The 27208-nt window shown below is 43.2% G+C and overlaps 1 protein-coding gene across 1 annotated transcript in view; it reads right to left on the bottom strand.

The window, feature by feature from the left end:
- sorl1 (sortilin-related receptor, L(DLR class) A repeats containing) overlaps nucleotides 1–26903 on the bottom strand; it is a 77099-nt gene extending 50196 nt beyond the window's left edge. The window contains exons 1-5 of the mRNA XM_047593701.1: nucleotides 26357–26903; nucleotides 5657–5773; nucleotides 4543–4677; nucleotides 2351–2512; nucleotides 1743–1810 (exon numbers count right to left, since the gene is read on the bottom strand). Coding sequence (XP_047449657.1) covers nucleotides 1743–1810; nucleotides 2351–2512; nucleotides 4543–4677; nucleotides 5657–5773; nucleotides 26357–26677 — 803 coding nt within the window. The 5' untranslated portion in view covers nucleotides 26678–26903. The remainder of the gene's footprint in view (nucleotides 1–1742; nucleotides 1811–2350; nucleotides 2513–4542; nucleotides 4678–5656; nucleotides 5774–26356) is intronic.
- Between the last annotated feature and the right edge of the window lie 305 nt (nucleotides 26904–27208).

Genomic DNA, 27208 nt, shown 5'->3' with positions numbered 1-27208 from the left:
TCAACTAAATAAAACTGAATGAAATGATCAGGTGACGATGTCACTTCTGTGAATTTGTAAACTGGTTTACAGACTCATAATTAAAGCCAAGTTCCCAATATTTGCCTTTTTTTTTTTTTTTTGCTTCGCTTTCTCGCACTTTTAGCCATTCGCAATGTCATGAGAATGAAACGGCAGCGGTAACAACTACACTGGTCACACGCCCACACAATACATACATGACGTAAGGCAAAGTACAAGTAAACACAACTCCAGGTTCAGTCCTGTGTGGTAACTGCCCTTCTCCTAAACAGCAAACAAAGTGTGTCACCACAGTAAATACTGACAAACCATGGCTGCATTCAGGACAAACCAAGGCTCCTTTCAACTCCTTTGAACAACATTGTGTCTGGTCCACATAACCAAACTAAACACGTACATTTTACAGGTAACTCATTTGGATTTCATAGGCCATTTATCTAACAAGGAAAAAAATGTCCCTGGAAGTATGTCTGATATACAGAGAACAAGCCAGGTCTGTATGCCATGAAACACTTAATTTCCGGTAACTCTTTAACACCTAAGCCCCAAAACTGACAGTAAAAATACCCTGTGAGTAAGTGCTTTTCCCATTTTCAATATCTGATGGTTATTTACAATTTATATGGTGGAGTTGTGTTTACTTGCACTTTGTCTTACGTCATGTTATAAGAGTGTAATAACCTTCTGGGAGAAACGCAAGTAAACTGCGCTGTAATGACACAATATAGTGGTTGTCTCAGCTTTCAGAACCGCTGGAATTTTTACGATGGCGCAAACCGTGACGGAACTGCAGTAATTCAAGGACGCCAGTGCAAATACACCATAATTGTCACATTCGGTTTTAAGAGATTAGTAAGATTCAGATTGTTTAAATGTGTTGCTCAGTTGTAGGCAGTAGATGTTTGATAACAACCTGTACATATAGATATCCTGTTACTTCTTTTGCAAAAGATTAGAGTCTTTATTGTCATTGCACGGTAGCGTATAACATTACATTGCACAACGAAATTGAGGTACAGCTCTCCCGTCAGTGCAAAAGATAAATATTCAATAAATAACTAAATTAGACAAGGCAAACCATGTGTTGCATGCCCGGCTCTGATAACTCGTGGCTGATGGATTGACTGGAGCATAAAGTTGAGAAAACTTGTTGTCTGGCAGCTGTCCAGATTAACTAGCTATCTGAGAATCACGCTAATCCTAAACTGGCATGGTCAGAAGGCTCCAGCAGGAATCTAATTTCACGTACTTCCAACCGAATTCAAACAACAGCTGTAGGAACTGTATCAGCTGCACGTCCTGATTTCATTATGAATACATTTTAGGTGAGCAGTAAATATTTATTTCCTATACAGATCACGATGGTGCAACACCATTTGTAGACGTCCGTTTAGGCCAAGCACCTGGAAGTTGTGCACTCTGAGGTTCGTGTTTCGACTTGAGAATCTATCAGGCCACATTATTTTTGTGGCGTACCTACATTTATCCCATTTCAATTATTCATCAGCCAGCTTGTTGTCGATCCGCTGCTAGTAGTTACTGCACGAAAACGGAGGAGATACAGATTTTGCTGCTATTTTCAGGAAGGCAGCATTTACTCTTTCTTTCATATCTTGCACAAATGACTGTTTCCCAGAGTTCAGGACGTATCTTCCTTGCAGAATATATAACCCTTCAGTGCACGGTGTACTTGTTGTGAGCCGAGACAGTCGTTATCTTACCAAAAGTAGGTCTTCACATGCTCTTGGATCAACAACCACGTCTCCCCAAAGTCGTCTGATTTCCACAGCTATAGCAGCAGGGTGGGAGAGAGGGGAGGACGAGGGGGAGGAGTGGGAGGAGGAGGGGGGAGAGAAGAAGAAGTAGAGGGGGGATGGTTAACTGTAAAAATGTAGGTCAAGCTCATTCCTTCATTTTGGCTCTCTCACACACATGACGAGGAGAACGCTGGAGAGATGTTTGGCGCTTTTGAGCGTGATCTCAAGACAAAGGAATAATAAAAAAAAACTGATCCCACAAACTAAGCAACCGATAGCTTTGTCTCTTGGTTACAATAAACCATGGTTATTTCACAGCAGGTTAAACAAATTATAGAAATAACATGGGTTCTTTAAAAAACTATAATACACTGTGTTCAGTAGTATCTGTATCTAAAAACCCAAAGATGACAATATAATTGCTTCAAAACAGCAACTGAGCTTTTACGCCGTCTAATAAACAGATCGCAATATCTTTCATACTGAACGTGCCTGTGTCATCGTTGCGGCTTCACACAAGATATAATCGCTGCACCATTGAGTTTAGAGTCGGAGGCAGGGCGCGCCTTTACCTGTTTGTTCGGGTGAGAGCTGTCGTAGCCGAGCACCAGGTTGGAGCGCCTGGCGTGGAGCAGCAGGTCGGTCGGCTTGAAGGGGAGGGAGAAGCCCTGGAAGCTCCTGCAGAAGTCGAAGGTGTTCCACAGGTAATTGTTGGTGGAGTCTACAAAAAGGTACTGAAAGACGACGACAACAAAAAAGAGAACTTAGAACTCATGGATGAGCTTTAAAAAGACAGATCTAAACAAGAGTGACATAAATTAAAGCAGCACATGCAGAGATGTTCTAACAGTCCCTGGGACAAATAAGTGCTGGATCCTACATTTCCACATTAATGCAATCAAAAGCACATTTAAGTGTGTTTGCAACCTTCACTTTTTAAAGACGTAACAGTAACAATGACAGGGTTGTTTTCCCCTCCGGAGTTACAGAAGACCTTCTACTGTCAAGCACTTTCATAAACTAAGTATTTCCTTATTTAACAGAATAAACAGAGTTTGCAAATTTAAAAGAGGCCCCTACAGAAAGACAAGGAGCTAGAGATCACACCAGTGCTCATGTTCCTTTAAGACACTGCTCTGTTCTAAACAAAAAAACTCCCTAAAGTAAAAGGTGCTCCTTTGGTGCTTGGGTGCAGTGTTGCAGTGGAAAGAGATGCCAGATCACTAATGTGCTGTCGAGCTTCGCTAATTTAGTCCCACCAGGAGAAGAGGCTGTTTGAGTGCTCAGAGGAGTATAAACTGCTGAATAATAACTGAGTATCAAGAGGTAAATTAAACATGAAGCTGCTGAAGACATGTTTTGTTTCATAAATTAATTCGATCTGGCAGCTGTCAAAACCTTAATTTAAGTTTTCAGTATTTTAAACTTAGTATATTTACTGAAGGTGAGTTCCTTTCTGCATTTATATGCATAACTACATGTGGGTGCCAATATAACAAACATATTAAACCAATTATTCCCTCCTACATTAGCTATGGGTCAATAAAAAGTCTGATATGATTGTGACACCTCATAAATCTGACTCGAGTCCCTCTCTCCTGTATCTGTCGCTTTCGCTTTCTTACTTGCAACAATGGACAAATATTTCAGTTCGTCCACTTTGACTGATGCTAAGGCCGAGGTTAGTATTTAGTTTGAGTTTTCTCCCTTGTAAGGGGTCCCTGGCTCCAAAAAGTTTGAGAACCCCTGCTGTAAAAGACCCTTATGGTCCACAATTAATAGCAATAGGAAAGAAATGCATTATGGGAACGTGGTGAGTGCTCGCCAAGACCTTCTCATTAAATACTCAAGTAACAGTTTTACCAAAATGTCAAACTATTCCCTTTAAATATGGTAACCAACAACAATACATGACCAAAACACTAGGCAGGACAGTAAACGACCAGTGGTTCATTTTATTTAGGTGACACAGTAATATGTTAATTAAAACAACTGCACGTGTGAATGGCAACGCAGGACAAAAAGATCCATGCCTCTGACATCCAAGTTCTATCTGGTCTGGTTTTTAAAAGTTATCAGGTCTAACAATGAGAAAACTGTGCATGTTAAAAAAAAAGAGAAAAGCAGAAGTTTCAGTGTACATCTACTGCATCAAAGGTTCTGGGAGAAAATGTCTTGTTAACACAAAAGTAGAACAAATCTGAAATATGGAAACGGTGAATACTTTTAATACATCTGTGTCTCCCTTTAAGCCGATGAGAAACAGGTTTAATTTAGATCTGAATCTCTTCCCCACATTCTTACAGCTCTTCCAAACACATGTAAAAACCCTTTTGCTCCCACCAACGATCAGAAGGTCGTCTGTGCAAATTCTAATTCAAAACCCTTCCACTTTTTTTGATCAACTTCAAACCTTTGCTTGCCATTCAGTTTTACTATCTGATCACCTGATTATTTTTTTTTTATCAGTTTTGCCAAGTCTGCAAAAAAATTTCAAATTCAGCTACTGTTTAAATCCAAAACAGTTCACAGACGTCTCATGTTAGGAGATCTTTAAAGAAGAATTGAGAAAGAGATGTAATAAAACACTTTCTACAGCTTGTCAGCAGAGAGATTCACTTTCCATCAGGTTACATGTGTTTGTTGCACATGTAACATATAACAAACTGCTCTAACCATGTCTGTAACCCCACTTTCATGGAAACCTAAGCCTGGGAACACTGTGTGACCTGGAGAAGGTAACAAGGAGCAGACTGTGACTCACCCTCCTGTTGTCTGCGGGGCTGTGGTAGAACTGGGAGATGACTTGTTTGCTGCCATTCTTCACCTTGGCCCCAGAAAGCTGGAACTTGTCTGAGACGGGTGTGAACGTGGTGCCGTAGTCGTAGGAAACGTAGACCTGAAGACCAGAAGTCAAGTTTGCTGTTTCTAAAGATTCATTTTCTAGCCAGTACTGTTATTTTAATTACGATGACAGCACCTTAAGTGAAACAAGTTAAATTCATGCATAACCACTGTATTCATATTTCATATTTGGTGTTTGGAAAAGCTGTTCAGTTTACACATTAACGATTAATGCCACGGTGGTTTGTGCAAACTGGTAGTCGTGCTTTTTCCTGCGACTACTAAGCAGCACATAAGAAGGGATATTGTATTTAAGGCACCAGATCTGTCAAAATATAAGCAATTTTACATATATACTATGTTTATTTTACACATGGTGCATAGATGAGATGAGTAAAACTGCTGATAACCAAACCAGCACGTTATGCAACATGAGAGATATTATCAGAAGAACCAATAAAAGCAACGCACTTTCTGAATGTCATGCAACTGGTCAGAAAAACAAACACTTAAATGGTCGAGCCAAGACAGGGAGGATACATTAAGAGATGAGACACGACTTTCGCAAGCCAAAATGAAATCATTCCATAAATCTGTAATTAATAAAAGAGGTTTAAGTAACCCCTTGATCACATCCCTCAGGAGACAATTAAGCACTTGAAAACGTGTACTCCTTCAAAACATTTGGCTCGACAGCTGTGGGTGTGTGAGACAAGGGACAATTAAAAATATCAATTTTCTTTCAAGGACTTTTGGACTAATTAGAAATATGTGAGGTCTTCAGAAAAAAAGTATCACAAGCTCATGGTCTGGCTGTTGTTTAAGCAGTTACTGGCAAAAAAAACTTTAAATCAAATACTGTCAAGCTTGTGTTGACCATCTAATAAGATGGATTGGGTTGTTTGTTTGCTTTTAAGACAAACTAAAAGCTTCGGTCCAACAGAATCAATATAGACTTTGAACATTAAGGCCACATTAAAAAAAAGAAAGTGTGCCTATATTTGGGATGAACGGATGTGTGCAGGTGTACTTACAGAGCTGGTTTTGGGCCCCGTGGCTCCTGCACTATCCCGGGCCAAGGCTACGATGACATTGCTCTTCTCTCCCGCCCAGTGGACCACCATCTGGTTGTGAGAGTCGTTCAGGTTGGCCTGCAGGACAAAAACAAAGACGACAAAAGACGCTGGGATCAGAGAGAACGCAGACGGCTTACACATATCCTCTAACAGAAAGGAATTCATGAGAAAATCAAACACGCAAGTTCAGGAAAGGGGAGGGTCAAAGGACCTGTTTAAGTCTGAATATTAGAAGCCGATTTTCTGTAATTACCTTCAAAGGACTTATTTGCCATTCTGCTAAAATACACCACCTACATCCCAGTTCTCCAGAGGGATTGATACTGACAGACAAAGTCAATACCGTTATTTGCCTGGTTCAAAATCTGTGTAGATGAACACTAAAAACAGTTGCCAAGTGACGGTTACCACTGCTCAAAGCGTTGGAGCTTACATTTAAAGAATAAACTGTTAATTCTTCTCCAGACAGGCAGTTCTGCTCTGATTGTGGTTAACGAACTACAAAAAGAAGGTTTTAGTGTTGTACCACGGTAGCTGCCCTGTTAGCACAAAGCAGTTAGAGGAACTAAAGCAGCACATGTGAGGACCATCCAGTGCTTCCACTAAGCCAGCACCGGTATGGTCTAGTGTAGAAGGCCGTGTTTCCACAAAGTACAACCCCACACCTATTTGAAATTTCTCGGCTCCCAACAAAAACAAACAGTGCAACCATAAGCTTCACCCTGGCTCTAACGCAAACCAGTGGGAAAGAGCTCACCTTTCTACACCCACCATTGTTGGCCATTACTACTTTTCCCCATGAGTCTCATTTGGTATGACTCAGCCCGTTAGTTAATCCATGTAATGTGTTGAATCACAGTGTGTCTTATGAAGTGCTGACACCACGGGACCGCCGCTTCACAATTTGATCGTTTGTTGCCACTGACTCAGCAAAAGCAACAGACTAAGGAGCCGACAGCCAGCCCATCAATATGGCCGCGGACGCGTGTGTTCTCGTACGACTGAAGGAATTACGGTCGGAGCGATGCCACCTCAAATGCGTCCAGGGTGCGTTCACACATGTACTTAAAGCTGATGGCTTGCGACCAGAATCGCCCAGGATTAATGTTAATAGCAGGTGTGAAAGCAGAGATTTGGTAAATCCTCAGCCATAGATAACCGAAGCCAACTGGGGGTGGTAGGGGTGGGAATATTACACAAGAGTATGGAAAACTCAGCTTTCATTCTGACTGTAAAAGAGATCAAAAGGTGAAGTTAAAAAGAACTGGTATGTGTCAAAACATGCGCACGCTTTCTATTCTGTGTGTGTGACTAACCTAACAAACGAGGATGAGCTGGACATTGTTTGCGCAGGCTGAATAATCTAAGCTTGTTTTGCCAAATTGATCCTGGCCCAGTTCTGCCTCAAAGATGAACGAGCGTACACATGTACACAGAGCCATTGTTTATTGGTTCACTAGACTATGAAATAATTAAAATAAGAAATTTAATGTACCGCGATACGTGCTGTTAGTGCGATATTAATTGCATACGCCCTGAGAGAATATTTCATCCGCGTCACTAACTACTTGGAGCCAGGACGTCGTCGCTAATGAAGTAAAGCAACATGTGCAGTGTGGGGTTACCCACTCTTATTGTCACTGTGGATTTATCTCAAACCTAAAAAGAGGGGTGAGTTTAAGATATCGGCTTGATCCACTGACACTTGCAAGCGCGAGTGTAGACATCTCATCAGTTCAACATATGGATTGAATCTGAGGCTACAACCGACGCCAGTGTCTTCACGGCAAAACCTTCAGCGTAAACCCTGGAAGCCTGCAACGATTTAAACCCTGGCACAGCGTCAAGCTCACTTTATTCATTCTTTTAAAAGTAAAAGACCAACTTTCTTTCTTCTGTTTGCCGACTGTCAAAGTGAAAAACAATGAAAAAGAAAAGACCAACATGAGTCAAAGACGCAGGTTGCAACCTGAGGTAACCTCAAGCCTGTATCTGTCAGCACATCTCAGAAAAACAAGACAAATCACATTTCAGAACCAAACTCACAAAGACACCCACACATGGAATTTACATATGAAATGGGCAATTTGATCACAAGTAAGCAGCCGTAAGTACCTGTGGTTACAGCTGGCGTTAAAATGAATCCCCATGCGTCCCTAGCCAGCACTTCTGACTTCAGTTTAGCACACTGTATGCTACGAACTGCAAACAGCTGTTGTGTGTGTGCGTCACGACTTGAGAAGATGAATAATATTCTGGAAGTCTCTCACTCAAACCACACGCACCAATTTATTATTTATTAATTTATCCGCACCGTGTCGCGAGTTGTTTTACTTGATACTATAAGTCGAACCCAAAGCTCGTTACTTCACAGCTGTGCTGTTTGACGCAGTGAAAATGAAGAACTAATGAGGCTCCTCGCCCAGGTTGGGTGTGAGGCCTGAAGAGACCCTGAGACTGGGTATATAAAAAAAAATAAAATAAAAAAAAAAGACTGGGTATATGGTCTCAGTAGTTGATTATGCAACAATGTCTGAATCAGAATCAGAATTACTTTATTGATCTCAGGGGGAAATTACTTTTCGTTACAGCAGCTCCTACTCAAAGTGCACTAGTGTTAAGAACAATGTAGGCAATAAGAACAAGAGTAAGTGGACAATTATAGTAAGAATACACGCATAAATGTAAAAAATATAAGAAATATATGTAGCAATATGTACATAAGTGAACCTCTGTTCCAAGTTGTTGCTCTATAATAACACTGAATATGGGCTATTGCACAGCAGGGAATTATTGCACATGGTGAGTCCAGAGTCCAGTAGTTTATAAGGAAATACGTACAAGTATATGAAAATAAAGTGAACATGAGTTATTGCACAATATCAGTATGGTTATAAATGGCTTTAAATATGGTTTATGCACACTCAGAGTGTAGTTCATCGTGGTGTGATCAGTCTGGTGCTGAAAGAACTCCTGCGTCTGATCAGCACTAAAGCAGAATAAGTCATTTTTTACATAAATAAAGGTGTTATTTAGATGTCTATTATAAATATACTACAATCTTTCATTCATCAAAGGTCATTTAGATTTTGCTAAATCAATAATGTCACATTGACCAGATTCCTGTCTGCTCTCCAGAGTTTCAGGAGCTGTATTATTATTGAACCAATCAGGGCACCTCCTCTACCGCTACGTTTAAAAGTAGGGACATCAGGATCAGGAGATCAGTACCGGGCTGATCCGGACATTTCTAAAATACGTGGATCGGATCGGTAGCAGGTTTCAACCAGAGGCCTTCCTTCTGAATTTAATTAAAGTGCTATACTCTAAATGAAGTTGCACAGTGTGCATGTATAGGAGAATACGTGATAAGGAAAGCCTTGATGAATCACCTGGGGAAGAAATGTTATTAATTTACGATCTGATAGAGACTCAGATCTGTTGATAGTGAATATTCAAAGACTCGTATCAGTTCTAGGGGCAAAAAACTTGATGGGGTTTATCCCCTTTTAAACGCATTATCTTCCTCTGGCAAATTTTTGAGTTTTGAAACCCATAAGTGAATTTTGCAGCAGCAGCTGCCACCTTCTATCAGCTCCAGCTCCCTGTTCTGTCCAGGGCGCTTAGCACCAAGAATAGAGGTGTCTATTAAGATGCAAATCTCATAAAGATTTCACTTCAAGATTTTAAAAATGTCCGGGCATCAGTGTCAAAATAATCTGCAGTGTCTGTGTTCATGGTAATAAAAGAACACGCAACGCAGCAGTGTGTTTCGTGGATAGTTTTTTGGACAACGATGCAACACAGAGGAAGGAGCTGCAGAGCCAAGTGACAAGTAAAAAAAAAAAAAAAAAAAAAAAGCCAGAGTTGCCTGCAACCATCTTAATACCGGGGGGAATAACAATGTTTCCACATGTTTGTTTGCGCCTAAAAAGGCGGGTAATGCAATGACTCGCCGGAACGCACACTTACTCTCCATCAGGGCCCCTCCCTTCGGGTGCATAGATCAATGAAAAGAAATAGGCTATTTCATCCTTTTCATTGTCACTGCCTCGCCATCTCATCCCCGCACTGCTTTCCTTCCCTTATCTTTTATTGATGCTTCTACGAGGGGGCAGGCCTCCACGAGGGCTCATTTTTGCTTCAAAGGCTTTTTTTTTTCTTGGTGGCTCACACTGTGGAGTACACAACAAATATCTTTGCAATCCCTGTCAGCAGTGATCAGACACCGACCTCCGCCCAGTTCTGCTTCCTAACTTCTACTATAGCAACTCTGATAAGGACAACAGAGCAAACACAAAGGCACTGTGATAGCATGAGGAATAAGAGTTTAATGAAAATATTCGGGCGCTTGTGCTGCTAACATCAGGGCGTAGATTTGCCACTCTGAACCAGTGCCTAACAATAAATATTCCAGGAGCAACACATCGAAGGGAAGGCAGAGACAGTAATATCTCCACCCACAGAGGCCTCAAAAATCTATAAACCATTGCAGCGCATGCCGTGTTCTGCTTAAGGGGGTGGGTGATTCTGGGAAATGTAGGAAAAAATGACAGGAGAAAATGACAACACTTAATCACAAAAAAAAGAGGCATCAAACAGGGGAGATTGATGATAAGGGTGGATTCATCCTTCAGCACAGTGCTGAGGTCACAGCCTGAAAACAGCAAAGCCAACATCCTGCAGGACTAGACTACGTGTCGCCAGCACGACACAAATTTAACCTTTTCCTCATGTAACTTCCAACAAAGGCACGACTATGAGCTGCTGTCATGAAGCCAGCATCACTGATACACAACTTGCTTTTCCGTGTCTTGCTTTAGTCATCAGCCTCCTCCTCCTCCTCCTCCTCCTCCTCCTCCTCCTCCTCCTCTCCATCTCCCTCAGACTGCCTCCCCCAGGGCCGCCTCAGTAAAAAGCCAGGGCCGTCTCTCAGGACGAGGTGTTGCAGCAGTAAATCTCTGCGTTTCAGGCCTCATTGGCTGCTGCGTGAGCGGGCCGCGGTGAGGGGTGCCAGCGGCTCCGCAGACCGACACAGCCGAATCCAGAGGCCGTTGATGAACGTGAGGGGAAAAAAAAAACAAAAAAAACTGCAGCATGAGAGTTGATGCGGCGAGGGTCCAACTACGGGTGGTCACTGCTCCGCTGGCAGTGCAACAAAATGGAGGAAGCACAGCTAAACATACGAAATACGCATTTTTTGTAGAAAACCTGTTTTTATAAATGACCCAAAAACACCGTGTTGGGTAAATCCACTTTGAATGGAATGTCCAGAGGTGTGGCACCAGGGTATGAGACTTCAGATATTAAAATTACCAGAGATATATTTTACTCAGTCCATACTGAGCGATATCCTACCTAGCAGCAGGACTGTGAAAACTGGTGTAGCTAAAGCATAGTGTCAATTTGACGCCATAGCTACGATGTCTGAACAGACCTGAACAGACCCTAAGATTATAGCCTAACGTGCACCTCCCCAGAAATGTAACCGTGATTGGTCCACTTTCAAACTGACTGTTTTGGATCAATAAAGATGGAGCACATAGAGGAAAGGTTACGTGAGGACGTTCAGAGAGACAAAAATCTGTACGACTTGTCTTTGCTGAAATTTCGGCAAAAGCTCCTGTCGCCGTTGCTGTAAGTGTAACAGTAAGTGGAAACAGAAATTTACAAAAGACACAGCGGCGACTAGCATTTTTCCAGAGTGAGCAGGAATGACGGCCGCGCAAAATGACTCACACGGTGCAGGCTGCGTGTGAAGGTTACGCCGCCCGTGTCCTATAGCGCTTGAAATGAGACTCACGCCTACACGGTACGCTCGCCCGGTAAGTCCGGCCTCAGCCTCAGCGAGCAGCTGATAGCCACAGGCCCCGACTGCAGCCTGTCTTCACATGCTGCAGGTTACAGAAGGCTATGAATATTTGTACAGTTTAGCTGCTGTAAAGCAGAGGAGCACAGAGCCGTCTAACACCAGCTCGGTGACCTTGCAATATGTGCCGTGGCAGACGAGCATCTGCGCTACTGACATCAGGCTACAGGGATTAATTAAATTGAATTCGTGGAAATGGTTTGACTTTGCGCCTCCATGAGACAAGTTAACAGAGGGAGTTAACACAGCGGCGCGTTTTATACACGTGCAGCTGCCAACAACCTTGGTGGCGAGATTGATTATATTCCAGCATACTGATCCACACCAGGGCCGTCAATAGACTGTGGAACGTGTGTTAACGTGAATTAATCACACAGCTTTTTAGCAGTTTTGTGTTATTCTTACCAACATCTGAGCCGCTCAGGAAGCTCAAGTCAACAGCAAATGCAGAAATCCTTGGTCTTGTTGAGAGGAGCATCTACTGCGGCTTTCAAGAGGAACTCGCAGGTCAAAAGACCCGCGTCTTTATCCATTTCTTGCTTCCTTCCTTGACCTTCTTTTGGGATTTTTGTCAGTTTGACCCTACGGGGCTATTACTGCCGCCCTCGGGGTTAAATTATTTACTATGACCACACTTTAGATTCTGCTTGCATTCCACAGGGTTACTGCTGCGCTAACTTCTCCCAAACTATGGTGCGGGCTGAGAACTTAATAACAGAATTTTTGCGCGTTAATCACGTTTTTTTACAGAATTGTGGTAGTAAAAGGAATTTGCGTCAGCGTGTTGTAAACACATTAACTTGATCTAGGTAAATCTAAGGGGTTTATGGTTAGTGCAACCAATTGTGGTTTGTTAAGAGTGTTTACAATGTCGACTTAATTGCAGTACACAGGAATGTGTGAAGGGCCGTGGCAGCGAGATCCTACTCTGAGTGATCTATTGCCTTTCTGGTGAACACCAGTTATCTTCATGTGCAATGCTGAGTATTTGTTATAAACTACATAAACTGCTGCTCTATGCACGCTGACAATCGGCTTTGTGGTTTGGCTCTCAGCTCTTCGTCAGCTGGCCTTTACCTGACCTTCCTCACACAAGCTTTGAATTATTGTGAGATAGATTGAGGGTTAACAAGCACTTTCATCATGGGTGCTCTGATATTTACACGTCAGAACCAACAGCAGCACTCTCCCTAAGATGTGCGGCCAATGGACCTCCACTTTCCAACATTTCTGTGGTCGATTTTAAAGTGAAACACAATGCACTGTGTAAGTACAGCGCAGCCATATTTAAGGCTACGCACTTTTACCATCGGTTGGGAGTCCCGCTCGACACTTTAAACCGTGCCGCAAAACCGTTGTGCTCAGCGGGGAAGCTTTTTTTCCCCCCAGCGTATTCAAATTTTTACACGGTACAAGGAAAACTTCCAGGCGTTTTTTTTTTTTTTTTTTCCCTCCCAGTGCTTAAGATTTCAGTCTGGACTGGTCCATTTGAGTAAGTAAGAAGTAGAGAAATGTAGAGAACGTAATGTAGCAAATCTTTTACTATTTTCGTTTTCCCATTTGCTGCTAAAGAACTGTGGCCCCCAGTGTTTTTCCATATAAATAATTTTAGTGACAGTAAAAGGGTCACAATGGACTAGAGACACGTCTCATCTATGTGTTGAAACGTGTAGAACTCAAATGTCAGAGGATAAGTGTAATGTAAAAATAAAATAAAATAAAATAAAATAAAAAGCGCCCCTTCATGTCAATAAGAACACACTTTTCACCGTGGTTTTTGTTTGTTGCTCCCCCTCACACCGTGCTCTACATAGATAGATGGGTAGTCCAGAGGTGGCTCTATGAGTAACAGAGAGGTGTTTCTTATCTGCTCCTCTCCATCAATCTCTCTGACAGTTTTGTGGCCACTCGGGGCACGAGGGGTTTTGGAGGTTGGGGGGCAGGGCGTCGCAGACAGCCGACAAAGCTACTGTACTGTCTGTGTCTCTAACGCTGGCATCCATAATGCATTCCATCCCACCAAACGCTATCTGGTGCAAAACCTTCATACCTGACAGAGCAGACGGGATTCAGTAAAACCAGCAAACCGCAGAGGAGCGCAGAGGAAGAGGATTTCTGTCTTTTCATGACGGGTCACTGCTCCTCAGTCACACCTTGAGAGCTGACAGAAGTGAAAGTGTGGGTTTATTGCCATCTGCACAGTTCCCCACTGACTGTGTGGTATGAAGGAAGCTAGATTAATATCTGCGCCGTCGCTCTGCTTAAACACACAAAACAAGGAACTACAGCAAAGATACACAGTCACAGGGCGGCAACACACAATTGCTTTGTCAAACAACTGAACTATTGCTAGTTTTTAACTGGAAGTACGGCCGTATTATCCTGTGGAGGGTCAACATTCACACCTATAGCAGGTTTAAGATCACCAGTTAACCTAAATACATGACTATGTGAGACCTGAAGACAACAGGCAGCCGGCAGGTTAGAGCCCACAACCTTCATCCTTAAGGTTCCTTAAGGTTTTATAAATTTGCAGAAACAAACTTGCATCACAATTAGCATATTTTCTCAAAAACAACTGATACGGAAACAACGACTCCCAGGATCCGACCACCAAATAATCAGCAAGAATTCAGAAGTCTTTTCAGCAAACATTGCGAGGCGGTTTGTTTGTTTCACTTCCCTTACTGCTGTCGCCTTAGTACGTGCTGTGGGGGTGTCGGTCTGTCACTGACTTCCGTAAAGGATCTCAAGAGAATTGGTATTATTATTGGCACTATATATACCGCCTTGAGTTTACTAAGCAAACACGCAAGAACCTCCAATTGGATAATTACTACATGGGTGATTATCTTTCAGCTGGCAACAAGTAATTTGACCCCAACTGATGCGAGTAGTAATTTCTCATTTCTTAAACAACCATGATGAAAGACGCATCCTGTGGTTGTGGAAAAAATGTTAGTCTGTTTGAGAAGCGTCAAATCATTGGTATGCATCAAGCAGAGAAAATGTCGAAGGAGATTGAAGCAGAAACTACTACAATTGGGTAAAGAAGTGTCCAACGTGTTATTAAAAACTGGAAGGAAAGAAAATTACTTAAACGTTTGGTGAAATCAAAACAAAGAAAAACAACAGCACAACTCAGAGCTGTGCTCAATAGTGAAAGTAAGAGAGAAGGAAGTGGTACGGAACAGCTGTGTAGTCTTAAGAAAACAACAAAGCAGTGAGGCTAACCGGTAAAAAGGCTTCAGTTTGCTAGGGAGCATAATGATAGGATTCTGGAATAATGGAAGAAGGTCACGTGGTCTGGTGAGTCCAGATTTACCCTGTTTCAAGGCAGCATCAGGATGAGAAGAGAGGGAGATGAAGTGATGCCCACATCATTCCTAGTGTTTGATGTACAAGCCTGTGGAGGCAGTGCTGTAATCAGGGTGGCTGCAGTTTCTCAGCTCCAGGTTCAAGCATATACCAGACCACGTTATTCCATCAATGGAGTTTTTCCTCCCTTGATGGCACAGGTATATCCTAAGATGACAATGCCAGGATTCATGGGGCTCAAACTGTGAAAGAGTGGTTCAGGGACCATGAGACATCATTTTCACGCATGGATTGGCCACCTCAGAGTCCAGACTTCAACCCCATAGTGAATCATCTCCATTTTTAAACATTTTCCTCATAAGACCAAAGTGTTGTTCACCCATAACGAGGACATCAGACTATATAAAAGCTTTTCTCACATATGCATCAGAACTCTACTCTTCAGAAACATAATTTGACCACAACAGATACGTTGACATCTATTGCAGAAAAAGCACAAGTGTATAGATAATTACTATTATTGTCGCATTTTTTTTCTTTCTTGAACACTTGTCTGCTGTGAAAAATATGTAATGGATGCTGGTCAGTGTCAGGGTGGGATAAGAGGACAAATGTTCGGCTATTTAACATGACGAGCGGGTTGAAAATGCAAACGGATCAGAGTCATACAGTATGCATTACTCACATTAACCGCTGAGTAAAAGAGCGGCCTTACATTTTCAGGAAATACATGTTCAACGGACAAAATATTAGAGTGATACAAATCAACAGCAATACAAACTACAACAAATGTAACGATCATACATTTGAACTAATACTTTTGCACAACAACTGAACAACAAATGCAGCTTAGAAGACGGTAGGATTTATTGCAGGACAACTGCAAGAGTCCTTGCAACAGAGTACATATTTCTGTATATTTGGTAACAGATTTTATATGTCTGCACAGGTGATCTGGGCAGCACTGGCTCTCGTGTTGAAGCTGTCTGTAAGAAGAGCCAGAAAAGCAATTTGGAAAAAGGCCATAAAGACTTTTAGATTCCATTAAGTTTTCTCTTAAAGCTATGTTAAACAGCACTACCTCCACATAAATCCATCTGTCGTACCAAACCCACACAATCCCAAGAGTGTGTGTGTTTCTTCTATTTCTGTCAGGGCTGGGCGATATATCGAGTTAAGTCAGTTAATTGGAGTTTTTGTTTTTTAACAATATGAAAAATTCCTCACTTGCGAAGCTGAGTGCTCCCACCACTGTCGTCACCCAAACGCCCACCAGCTCAGTGAAGCAGAGCACAAAAAGCTTGAGAAACAGCAGCCGCTGAAGACGAGGAAACAATATCAACAAAAGGTAGCCGTTTGGTTGGGCAATGTCTGATATGGAACAGGCCACGCTGCAGTGTCAGCCGTGTTGCAAATTTTTGAATGTTTTGTTAAAAGTACCAACCTGTGGCAGCACCTGAAACATATCACACAGTGAAATGGGAGCAATGTGTGGCCCTACGAGACTCTGAATGTAACTCTCATTCCAGTTCCAACACCGCAACTAAATTAAGAGACTGTGGTGGAGTTGGAGAAGATCTCCAGAGCAGCAGAACTACTATTCTTGTTTCTTGATATGGGACATTGCATATGCAGTTTTAATAAAGGAACCCATATTTCAATCGTTATTTGTCCCAAGTTCATTTAGACAGAAAAGACAAAATAATTAAAATCGTGAATCACCCACGACACTAATTTCTGGAATATTTTTAAAACAGACACTTTTCTGTGATTTGTGGTGGTGTGGAAGAAAATGAAAAAATAAATGTCACCCTTTGGGTTCTTTTATCTATAAAATAAGATGAAAACATCTCATTACCATTATCTTCCTCTATATGTAATTAAGCTGGAGTTAATAAAAGTATTGCACACATAAGGGCTGTTAACAAGGAGCTTGTTAAGGCAACGCCTTTGACGAGGTCCTCTAGTGAGCTAATGGGTTCTTTTTAGAGACCCAACCAGTATCAGGAGATCGATACTGGAGTTGATCCAGGCATTTTAACAATGATCAGATGAGTGTCTGGCTTCAGCCGAGCTCGATCTTTGGTAGTTACTTACATTAGTTCTGCCATAGACCAAAACCTACTACTGAAAAGTAGCAGGAGATCATCATTCAGTAATACCAACTCGATTCACCACCAAGAAAATGAAATGTTCATGAGGAAAGAAGTGCACAGACAACTGGTGGGAAGGAAAGGATAGCACCTCTGAGAAAAGGAGGAGGCTGTTTTGGTTTTTCTTCTTTTATGGTGGTTGGCATCCAGCTTGTTGGTGCCAACTTCTGCTCTGGAGCAAGAAGTAAGACAAACACTGACTAAATGAATGCAAAACAAAGACATCCTAAACTGCACCATAACTTCTACACTACACATAAGATCCCTTAAGATTAACCGACACAATGACGTCCATGTAGCTGTATTTCATCAAAAAAGATGATGAAATACTTCAGTATAAACTTCACATATGAACAACTGTTTCCGTTGCAATGCTCCCAGAAATTTAGCCTTCAACGGCACGCACTGAGAGTGTCATACCAGCAATATGAGCAGGAACACACTGGTCAGCTCTGTGTCTGTGCCATTTCAGTATAATTAAAAGTAATTTGGTCAATTTATTCTGCAAATACCTTTGCTATACCTATTTATATTAGGGCTGATAACACAACATGTACAGTGCACTTCAGGCCACCTAATTGATTGGCTTTTTCCCACGGCTCCAGTCAATTTGTTGAAAGGCTGATGCAACCTCTGTCCTTTTTTTCCTTTGGTTTACTACTGCCCCACGAAAGTCATTCTTGCTTATTTGTGTGACAACCTGAGCAGGCAAGCTAGAGTTTCCCTTTCACTAACAAGTCATTACATGCAACTGAGACACCGGCTGCACTCGTTACTTGTGCATGGACCTAAACGAAACACTTCTGGTCTTGTGTAGCTTCAACTGGCTCTCTGACGATGTCGTGTCATCCTCTTCGGGGTATGCTGATGGGATCAGGAGGCCACTTTGCTGTGTTTTCCACAGCGTTAAGTGCTAACAAAACATACTAATTGCTGTGGTACAGTGTTAGCAACAAAGCAATAATACAGGCCTTGAGGTAATCTCACAAACCAGGGCTCATGTATTAGTCAGCCAGACAGAGAAATAGCACAATTGAAACACTAAACTTCAGACACTGCTGTTCATCCAGTCTGCTACAATAGAAACTCCTTCCCTGAGTAAACACAGACACATGTACAGTCTGCGTTATTTCCAATCATCTCACTGGACGACCCAGTTCGACGTGTTCTCAGGTGGCTTTTGCTTCCTGTTGGAAATTGTCCGTTAAAAGGCCTCGCGCGCACATTTCTCGAGAGGATGACATTGGATTTGACTTTTGACTTGTTTTGCAGCTCAGGATGTGACGCACGCGCGGTCCACAAATTACTTCACTGCTACCGGCTGAACTCTTCCTCTCTATTCCAAGCTTTCTGGTGCTTTGATGTCCTGCTGGTGGCACGGAGGAGTTGGGCTCGGTGTCTGGTACTACCAAGGAGCGGAACGCAGCAACAATATGCCCGGGCATTTACACTCCCCCCTCCCTCTCCACCCTCCCCTCTCCTTGGCTCTGAGCTCTCTATTATTCAACTGCGAGAAGGGTGTGCACGGGTGGGGTGGCGGCGGTCGGACACAGCGGCCAGAAGAGCGGCCTGACTCAAACAATGACATCATCTCTGCAGGACTGGCAGGCAATGAGGCCTCGCTGCACTCTCACCAGGCACCGAGCACTCTCCAGTTTGCATGCGCACGCCGGCGAACCGGCATATTTACGGCCACGAGAGCGACGCACAATTGAGCCACTGTTCCCCTCCCAGTGTGACAACAGACGCCCCTGTTTGGAAGCCGTTCAGGTTTAGAAAGGAATGCGTTTAAGAACTGGTGCACCAAAATAACACTTTAAAAAACGCGCGAGGGAAGACGGCAAATTGCGCAGCGAGCGCGGTGCGGATGAAACTAAATGATTCCGAGGCCCGAATCTAGAGCTTGTTATTGCGTAGAGTTGAGGCCCTCGACAGAAAATGATGAATATTATTAAGGCTGAATGAGAAGTGGGCCAAAGTTGTTCCACACCAAGAAAGCTCTGCTTGAAACGTCTTGACAGCAGCTGCGCAAACTCAACCAGACAAAAACTAATGAAGATGTTTTCATACTAGAGCTAAGTGCTGTGTTACGGCGCACACACACGCGCACACACGCTCAGCTGTTGTGCCTCCAGCCAGAGCTCAGGGAGTGAAGAGTGAGAGTCTGCGCTGAATTTTAAGGAGGTTTTGAGAGCCAGGAACTGCACGCGAGTCGATAGACGCATGGCGTGTCGGAGCGAGCGTGTAAGTTCGGTTTGAGGATGCAGGTTGGGAGAGATCGATGCCGCTGTAAATACTGCTCCGACTCTCACTGATTCACCGTCGTTCGGGTTGTTTTTGATGTGGAACACGTAGATGTAGTGGACCTTCCACAGACTTGTCTGCCCAGTACCGTGACATTGGTTGGTCAACTGCTAAAATGCTAAAAAAAAATGTACAGAACAAACAAAGTGCTGATACGGGACAATGTTGCCAAATTCCACATTCAACGTTCAACGTTCAACATCAATGTATTAATTTGTCTGCAATAACCGAGGGACAGTAATAAGAGCACACTCCTTCCTGAAGTTTCATTAGATTGAGGAACAGCTGGTCACAATTCTCATCTTTTGTGATCCAACTAACTTTGATTAGCTCAGTGAGCATCCTCACACTGCAGCATAGAGCAGACCGCAAGCAAATACTCCACATATACAGTCACGTATTAGAATATTCAGACGCCATTGATTTATGCACAGCAGATTTATTCACACTAAAGGTGAACACAAAGCCCCTGATCTGTTTGCCCAGTTACAATTAAAGATGGGTACTGATACTAGGTACCATAATGGCCGCTGAGACCAAAAAGCAATGCAGATTTCTGTGCTTCATTTCCATTCCACTGAATGTGTAATTACTGCCTCCTTAGCTCTACTGCTGTGACACATGACGTCACATCAGTTTTTCACCTGCATGGATGGAAGTCGAACTCAAAAATGCCTGAGGCCCAACTGTCAAAAATTTGGATGTATTTCACCTCAAAAGATGCAGACTTGGCAACCTGCAACATGCTGCAAGTTCTGGAAATAACTACTGTGCAAGGGAGGTGACACCTCAAATTTGATTAAACGTCGAATGTATCGCGCTTTTTTTTTTAAAAGCATCTTCGATAGCCTACAAGACAACACGCCACTGTTTTTTATGTTGGTTAATTGATTACTTAGTTGTATTTATATTATTTAAATTAATATTCTGTTTAACTTGCACATCACAAAATGCCTTCAAAATAACAGTTTGTGTGTTTTCCATTCTTTAAGCACCGGTTCAGATGAGTTTTAAGCACCAGCAACGTTTCAAAAGTATCAGTTTGCTACTGGTATCAAACATTAACGACACACATCCCTAATTACAATTCAAATAACTTTTGTTGAAACAAGATGGCTGTCTCCTTGGTGTGAACACAAATAGATTAAGACAGCCTGACTTCATGCAATTCTAAAGCTGCAAGCAATGCAATTTTAAACCAGCGGTTAATTTAATTATTAAAACCATGACAGCAGAAGTAAATAACATTTGAACATCTTGTGACAATTCAACCTTCTACTGGGAAAAAACCTAGACCAGACCAGACACCCCCCACCCCATAACAATGACACTCCTTGATGGCAGCAGCCAGACACAGACACACACACAAAAACGGTTTAGGAACAACAACAACAAGAAAAAACATGAAGCACAGCACAAGATGTTGTCCTGGCCTCCAAATTCACTAGATCCCAAACTGATCAAGTATCTGTGGGAGGATCCACAGAGACCCCTCCCCTCAAATCATAGGACCCAAAGACCCCCCGTGAACAACAGACACACAGGACACCCTCAGAAGGCCTATGTCCATTCTCTGATGAGTCACAACTATTTTGGTCCTCAAGTGGCACGAGGGAGACCTACACAACAGTAGGAAGGTGGTCATAATGAGAGACACTACAACGCTTTCAGCTGAGACATTTCATCTATATAGACGTGCAAGAGGCATTTTTAGAAATAGCAGCGTGTACTACGGTCGCAGACTTCTTAGCACACAGTGACTTAGCTTGCATCTACCATATCTGCATGTGAGGCATTTAAGGGACACTGGTAAATTGTAGTTACAGAAAATAAATCGCACTAGTCTAAGGAAGCGTACTTAGAGTAAACTCTACAGTCTGTGGGAAATACTGGATACGCACATAGTTATTTCATTAATTCCGTGAATCCATAATTATTTGATTTTAAATATTTGCAGCTTCATGCAAACATGCATTGTATTTCATTTTTAACTATTTAATTCAAGTGCTTGTATTAGTTTGTTTAACATCCCATAGTTAAATGTCACAAGCACACAGTCGTAAATGCCAAGACCTATATCTTGCATCCGCATTCAATCCAAAAATGACAAGTTGTAATTTTTGGTCTTTATTGCCCAGTACTTCTGCCCTATACTTTGTTAAAGTTTTTTCTTTTGGTATTTGAAATTGCATTGGGAAGTGTGAATGAAAAGGCCACATGTTGAATTAATTCTGTGACACACCATCTGACTTCTCGGAGATTACAACACCTTTTATGTTTATGGTGAAATATCCGTGGAGGAGGTGGTGGAAAGAGACGCTCATCTTAACACACTGCAACATACACAACTAAACTGTGCACGCTCACTGAGGACCCAGTCAGACCCAGCATTAATAGCCGTCCTGAGGAATCCGAACACAAGGGCGGGCTTAAAGTACGGTAAAGTAAAAAACACACAACCGCTATTAAAGATGAGTGCCAAAGTGAAACATATTCATTAGTAATGTGGGTCTTTAACATATTCTGGTCTTGAAGCTCTTAACTAAATAAATAATAAACAAATCAAAACATTTCCAAAAAATCTCCAGTAAGTCCCAGAGTCCAAAATATACTGATTAGCCACAACATTATGACATGGGAAGTGAACGACACAGATTGTGGTAAACATTAAGTCCTCAACACTTTGACGAGGGATCTGCAAAATGAGAAGATCTGAAGATTGTGGGGTGTCCCTGGTCCGCAGTGGTCAACTCCTATCAAGTGTGGTCCAAGGAGAGACCACACACAGTCAGAGCACACAGTGGATCACAGTTCATTTTGGAGGCGGCGCTGTAGTTGCAGATTATTCATGGTGTCCACGTTGACCTCTGTCCACCAATGAAAGCTCCTACAATGGACACATCGGAACTGGACCACGGAGACATGGGAGGACATGGTCTGGGGAACACACGGCACGGGAACATGCTATGAGAAGGAGGCGATCCAGTGTGCGGTTGTGCCGAGAGAATTTGGGACCTGCCATTCATGTGCACGGTACTTTGAGATACAGCGCCTACTTAAAGGCAGGGTATTTAATTTATTTTAAGGGTTATTTGGTCCAAATTTCATAACAGCTTGTTAGCATATTGTAATTCAAGTGTCACTTCTGTGCCTCCTTCTGGCTGCATTTACAGGCTTCAAAATAAACCTCTGGTGGTATTTTTCCACCAATCACAGGCCATTTTACGGAGTGCCGCTGTTTTGGGTGTCCATATTGGTTACTCTACATAAGGCAACGCGCATTGATGTCCCATTGTTAGCGAAGGCTCAATCGCAGACTTCTCCATACCGATGTTACAGCATCTGGAGTTGGTCTTACATATCCTTCAGTAGTACTGAATACATGAACCCCCTTTCATGGAAAAGGGTAATGGCCTCCATCATCAAGATAACGCTCCAAAAAAGGGTTCAGGATCGGTTTGACAAGCACAACAACAAGAAACCACAGCAAACCTTTGCAGGCCTGACAGAGGTGGGGTCAGTTTTTCTTCGACGGGTCAGGGCCCCGAGGAGGACCAGTAATGACAGTGTTTATTTGCATACAGAGGCTGAAACAGGGATTGGATCTCAAGCACTAGGTGGGGTCGAATGCAGAGACGCGTTCAATGCCATGTGTGACCACAGGTACTTAAAGCCTGCCACTTGCGACTGGATCGCCCAGCACCCAGATGTTAAAGCGGAGTGTGGATTCTCACTGTTTATTTACACTCGTGATGGCGAACAGGGGCGACTGTAACACGAGGAGAGAAGAACACAGCACCGACATCGCCTCAGAACAACAACAGCTGGTGAGAGAACAGCAGCTTTAACGCCGTGTGACTTGTCATTAGGATCTTCCTCTCCAGTACCTCCAAGCCAGCCTTATACTTCTGAGCAGCAATTATAAAAGATAATGAGACGAGGAACAACTGTAAGCTGTGTGCTAGCGTTACATGCTACAAGTTTAATGTGAAAGCTAAAAAACATTTTGTCGGGGAATGATTGACAGTATTGAAATCTGGCCGAGAGTAGGACCTGAGCAGGCAATCGAAACCTCCATTCGTCGCTCTGGTGACCGCCTACGGACTCATTTACAGCTCATCCTGCGTAGCCTTAACTATCAGTGGGAGAGACACTTGAACTTTGCACATATTCAGAGCAGACTCCTGGGACGGAGTTTGGTGTCAGAAAAATGACCAAAAAAAAGCCACCAAAAGCACACCTTTCAGCACGTCTATCCTACCCTCATCGCATATTTCGGTCTGGCTTGTGATGCTATCATCTTAACAGCCGACATGACAACAAGCAAGGTTAGGTGAGTGGATTCATGCTGACTCCATCTCACTCAGACCGAGCCATTACCCTTTGTGACAATGCCCGGGCGAGCTACTTGACAAGTCCAGTCATACCTCTGCAAGCCGACAGGCACAACAAGCAGAGGAACAAACACTCAACCAGCTAAGCATTCAAAAACAACCTCCTCCGGTTTACTGTCTTTCACAAGTGACGAAACCTGATCCAGACTGGACTCCCTGGAGACTATTTGTCCTTTGTGGCTGTGTTTAGACTGCGGGTGTCGCCAGACAGGGAAGTACAGGTCAGCGTGAGACAGCCGGCTGATGACGGATGATGGAGAGACACTTCCCTCTGATCACTTCTCCTAATTCCCTCAGTGTTTTGCTTTCTTTTTCTCCACTTTCTGACCCACCCCCTCAGCTACTTGTCACCTCTTTTACAGAGTAAATTCTTAAGAAATCATATAATTATTCACTTAATTTGAATTAAGCTTGGATGAGGAATTATTCTCTTATTTTGTTCCTCTTTGAGCCCTTCAGACCCACCCCTCCACCCGTATATATGGCTTGATAATCAGTTCACAGTCATACACTGATCAGACATAACATTATGACCACCTGCCTGATATTCTGTAAAGTCCACTTTGTGCCTCCAAAACAGTTGTGACTCATCAGAGAATGGACATGGACGTTCTGAGGGTGTCCTGTGGTGTCGTGTTATTGATTGTTGTTGCTAAACCGTTTTCAGGTGTGTGTGAACCTGTGTCAGAATGCATCCTTCTGGGGATGGCCGCTGCCATCAAGGAGTGTCATTGCTATGAGGTGGGGGTGCCTGGTCTGGTCTAGGTGGGTGGTATATATCTAAGTAACATCCACATAAATGCCAGGTCCAATCCTTTCCAGCAGAACTTTCCTGGGTCATTGTCACAAGATGATTTATGTTATTTACTTCTCCTGACAGTGGTTTTAATGTTGTGGCTGATGAGTGTATCATATAGAGAGAACCTACAGATTGCCTTATTTGCCCATCAAGAGAGTCGACGCTAGTAGTTGTCTACCACTCAGCTAAATGTGTCAGCCCTGACAGAACAGCTGGTTGAACTTCCTCTTTAAAATTCCAGCTCATTTACGTTCACGGTGTAAACAACTAACAGGTTCTCCAGTGGTCTGAGGCTCTAACTCTCACTGCATTCTCCGCCTGCAAGCGAAACGTTCTCCCCGGCAAGCCAGTCTCACCCAGACTGTTGCAGTTTGTCCGCAGACGCTCCATTACTCTCTTTCCATCCTGCTGCTGTCTGGATGCGCTAAAGAGCTGTGAGGCCAGGAGGCAAGGGGAGCACGGAAACGGTGCAGGACGGCAGAAAAAACTGGATGCAATCTCACTATAACGAAATGCACAACGCTATAACAACCGCCACAACCAATAATTATACACTGGTGCAGCAAAGCAGCACTGAGCTCTTAACTGCTCCTTCGAGGGAGAGCGCTGCATGGCGCTGAGCAAGGAAGAGGATAACACTGTGGATCAAAATGAGTGCAATTACATTAAACCAACTGCAGCGGTTTAACTCGTGCAAATGATGGACAAAACGAATGCAACAGCTGCTGGATTTTTGCAGGGGCACGAATCGTGAGGATTTGTTCACACGTTTTGCAAGAATGAGGTCTGTGACCTGAAGTGACCAGAAACAGGCTTTGGCGAGGGACCTCCACACCAAAGCCCATTCAAAATGTGTCTAATTTACCACCACTGTTTCGACAATAAATATTGTTGCTAAAACAAACTTAAACAACCTAAATTCCGATTTGGCATCTACACATTGTCCCTTTACTCAAATTAACTCCAGTGTGATGTTACTAAAGATTCACATATTGCTTGTAGACATTTCCTCTCAAACGTGCACTATATTTGTGTTTGAGCACAGCAGGATTAGACGACTTGACTCAAAGGGAGTTTACCATGTTGTGCTTCAGCGTGTGTTAATAAAACCAGTTTCCTCGTGTGGGAAACTGGTTTCGACATCCTCATGCGGCTGCAGGTAAAGGAAATCATTTCCCTCTCATTAGCATTAGCCCCACTCTTCTCTCCGCTCCGCTTTCACCAAGAACCACCGCGCCGATGCTCCGTGCAAAATCGTGGTGTTGTGTTTTCTTAACCTTTACACGAGTGTGCACTGGGGTGGCAAGGAAACGAATGCGTTTCCCGTGTCTCTGGGGTTTTCTGGTAACTTCGGCATGCGTTTCATCTACGTCGTGGCACATTAATTGTGACTTTTTGTGCGTCCTGTTTCGGCATCTGTTTACAGGACATGCACCACGTACCGCCAGGCTTCCATTAACCGTGTGCTGGGGGGGTTTGAGTTGACATTCATTTGAATACACGCTCAGTGAAGTACAACGTTACATTCACAGCCCCGTGGAAAGAAAAACACCAGGTAAACCGCGGCTCTCACAGGCTCCTTCTCTTAAGTTTACGGGGTATGTGAGCTTAGAGCTGCCCCAGCTTCTTTTTTTTTCCTTCCTCCATTCAACAGTGAACACACCAGCGGCTACTTAAGACACAAGGTGCAAGAAATGATGCGACTTACAAAACAACAGAGGGGCTTGCGTAATTTCTTTAAGACACCTTTTGCCAGCTAAGGTCAGTCCGAGGTTGTGCACGGCACTGACATTAAAGTGAGCAGCGGTGCACCGCATTTACCTGGCCGTACACCTTCGGCATGGTCGATTCACCCGCGCCCCGGCGCCTTCGATGCAGCGGATGGGCTCCGGAGTCCGCGCCGCCTTCAGCTGCGCTACCAGCGGCCAGAGGCAGCGCTGGAGCCGCGGCGCCTCCTCCATCTCCGTCTTGTAAATCCTCATTTGCCTCTATCGTGAAAAAGCCCCTGTTTTGCGGCAGCATGTAGCGCTGCTCCGGGTGGAGGCGAAGCGTCGACGAGCTCACTCCTGCAGCCCCGAGGACTAATAAATAAAGCGTACAGCGAAGAGAGGACAGCATCTTGCCCGCTTGTGATATCGCCATGTTTGTGTATGTATTTCTTCTGGATTAGGTAAACCAGAAGAGCTCCTTCTACTGGCAGTGATGCCCCCGATGCTGCATTCACAAGCCACCTGAATTGCCGGAAGAACAACTCCTCTCTGTTCAAAATACGCTTCTGCTGGCTCACTGTCGCACACACAAAGGCAGTTAAACAAGCCTCCCAGCATCTACGCCGTGTTCCCCTTTTCTTCCCACTTTGTTTGTATTCATTTCAATAAAGTCTTTGCTCTGAGCACGTTGTAAACGGACAGATATATTTACCATTTAAAACGGCACCTTACGAACTAATTCGTTTGCTATTTTGGTGCAACCCTTTTAGAAGCAACACATGCAAACCAGATAATAAAACAAAAAACACACGCGAAATAATATAAATCATTGAATCTACTGCTAAAATATGTAAATAATTAGATAACATTTTGAGAAGCGCCCTCTCCGTCTCCCAATATTTGTTAATTATATTTAATAAATAATTATATTTATTTTCAGATGTAATGTGGCTGTAATTTTCTC

The sequence above is a fragment of the Mugil cephalus genome, chromosome 9 (genome assembly GCF_022458985.1).
Source record: "Mugil cephalus isolate CIBA_MC_2020 chromosome 9, CIBA_Mcephalus_1.1, whole genome shotgun sequence".
In the NCBI taxonomy this organism is placed as follows: Eukaryota; Metazoa; Chordata; class Actinopteri; order Mugiliformes; family Mugilidae; genus Mugil; species Mugil cephalus.
This window is presented reverse-complemented; position numbering and strand designations above follow the sequence as displayed.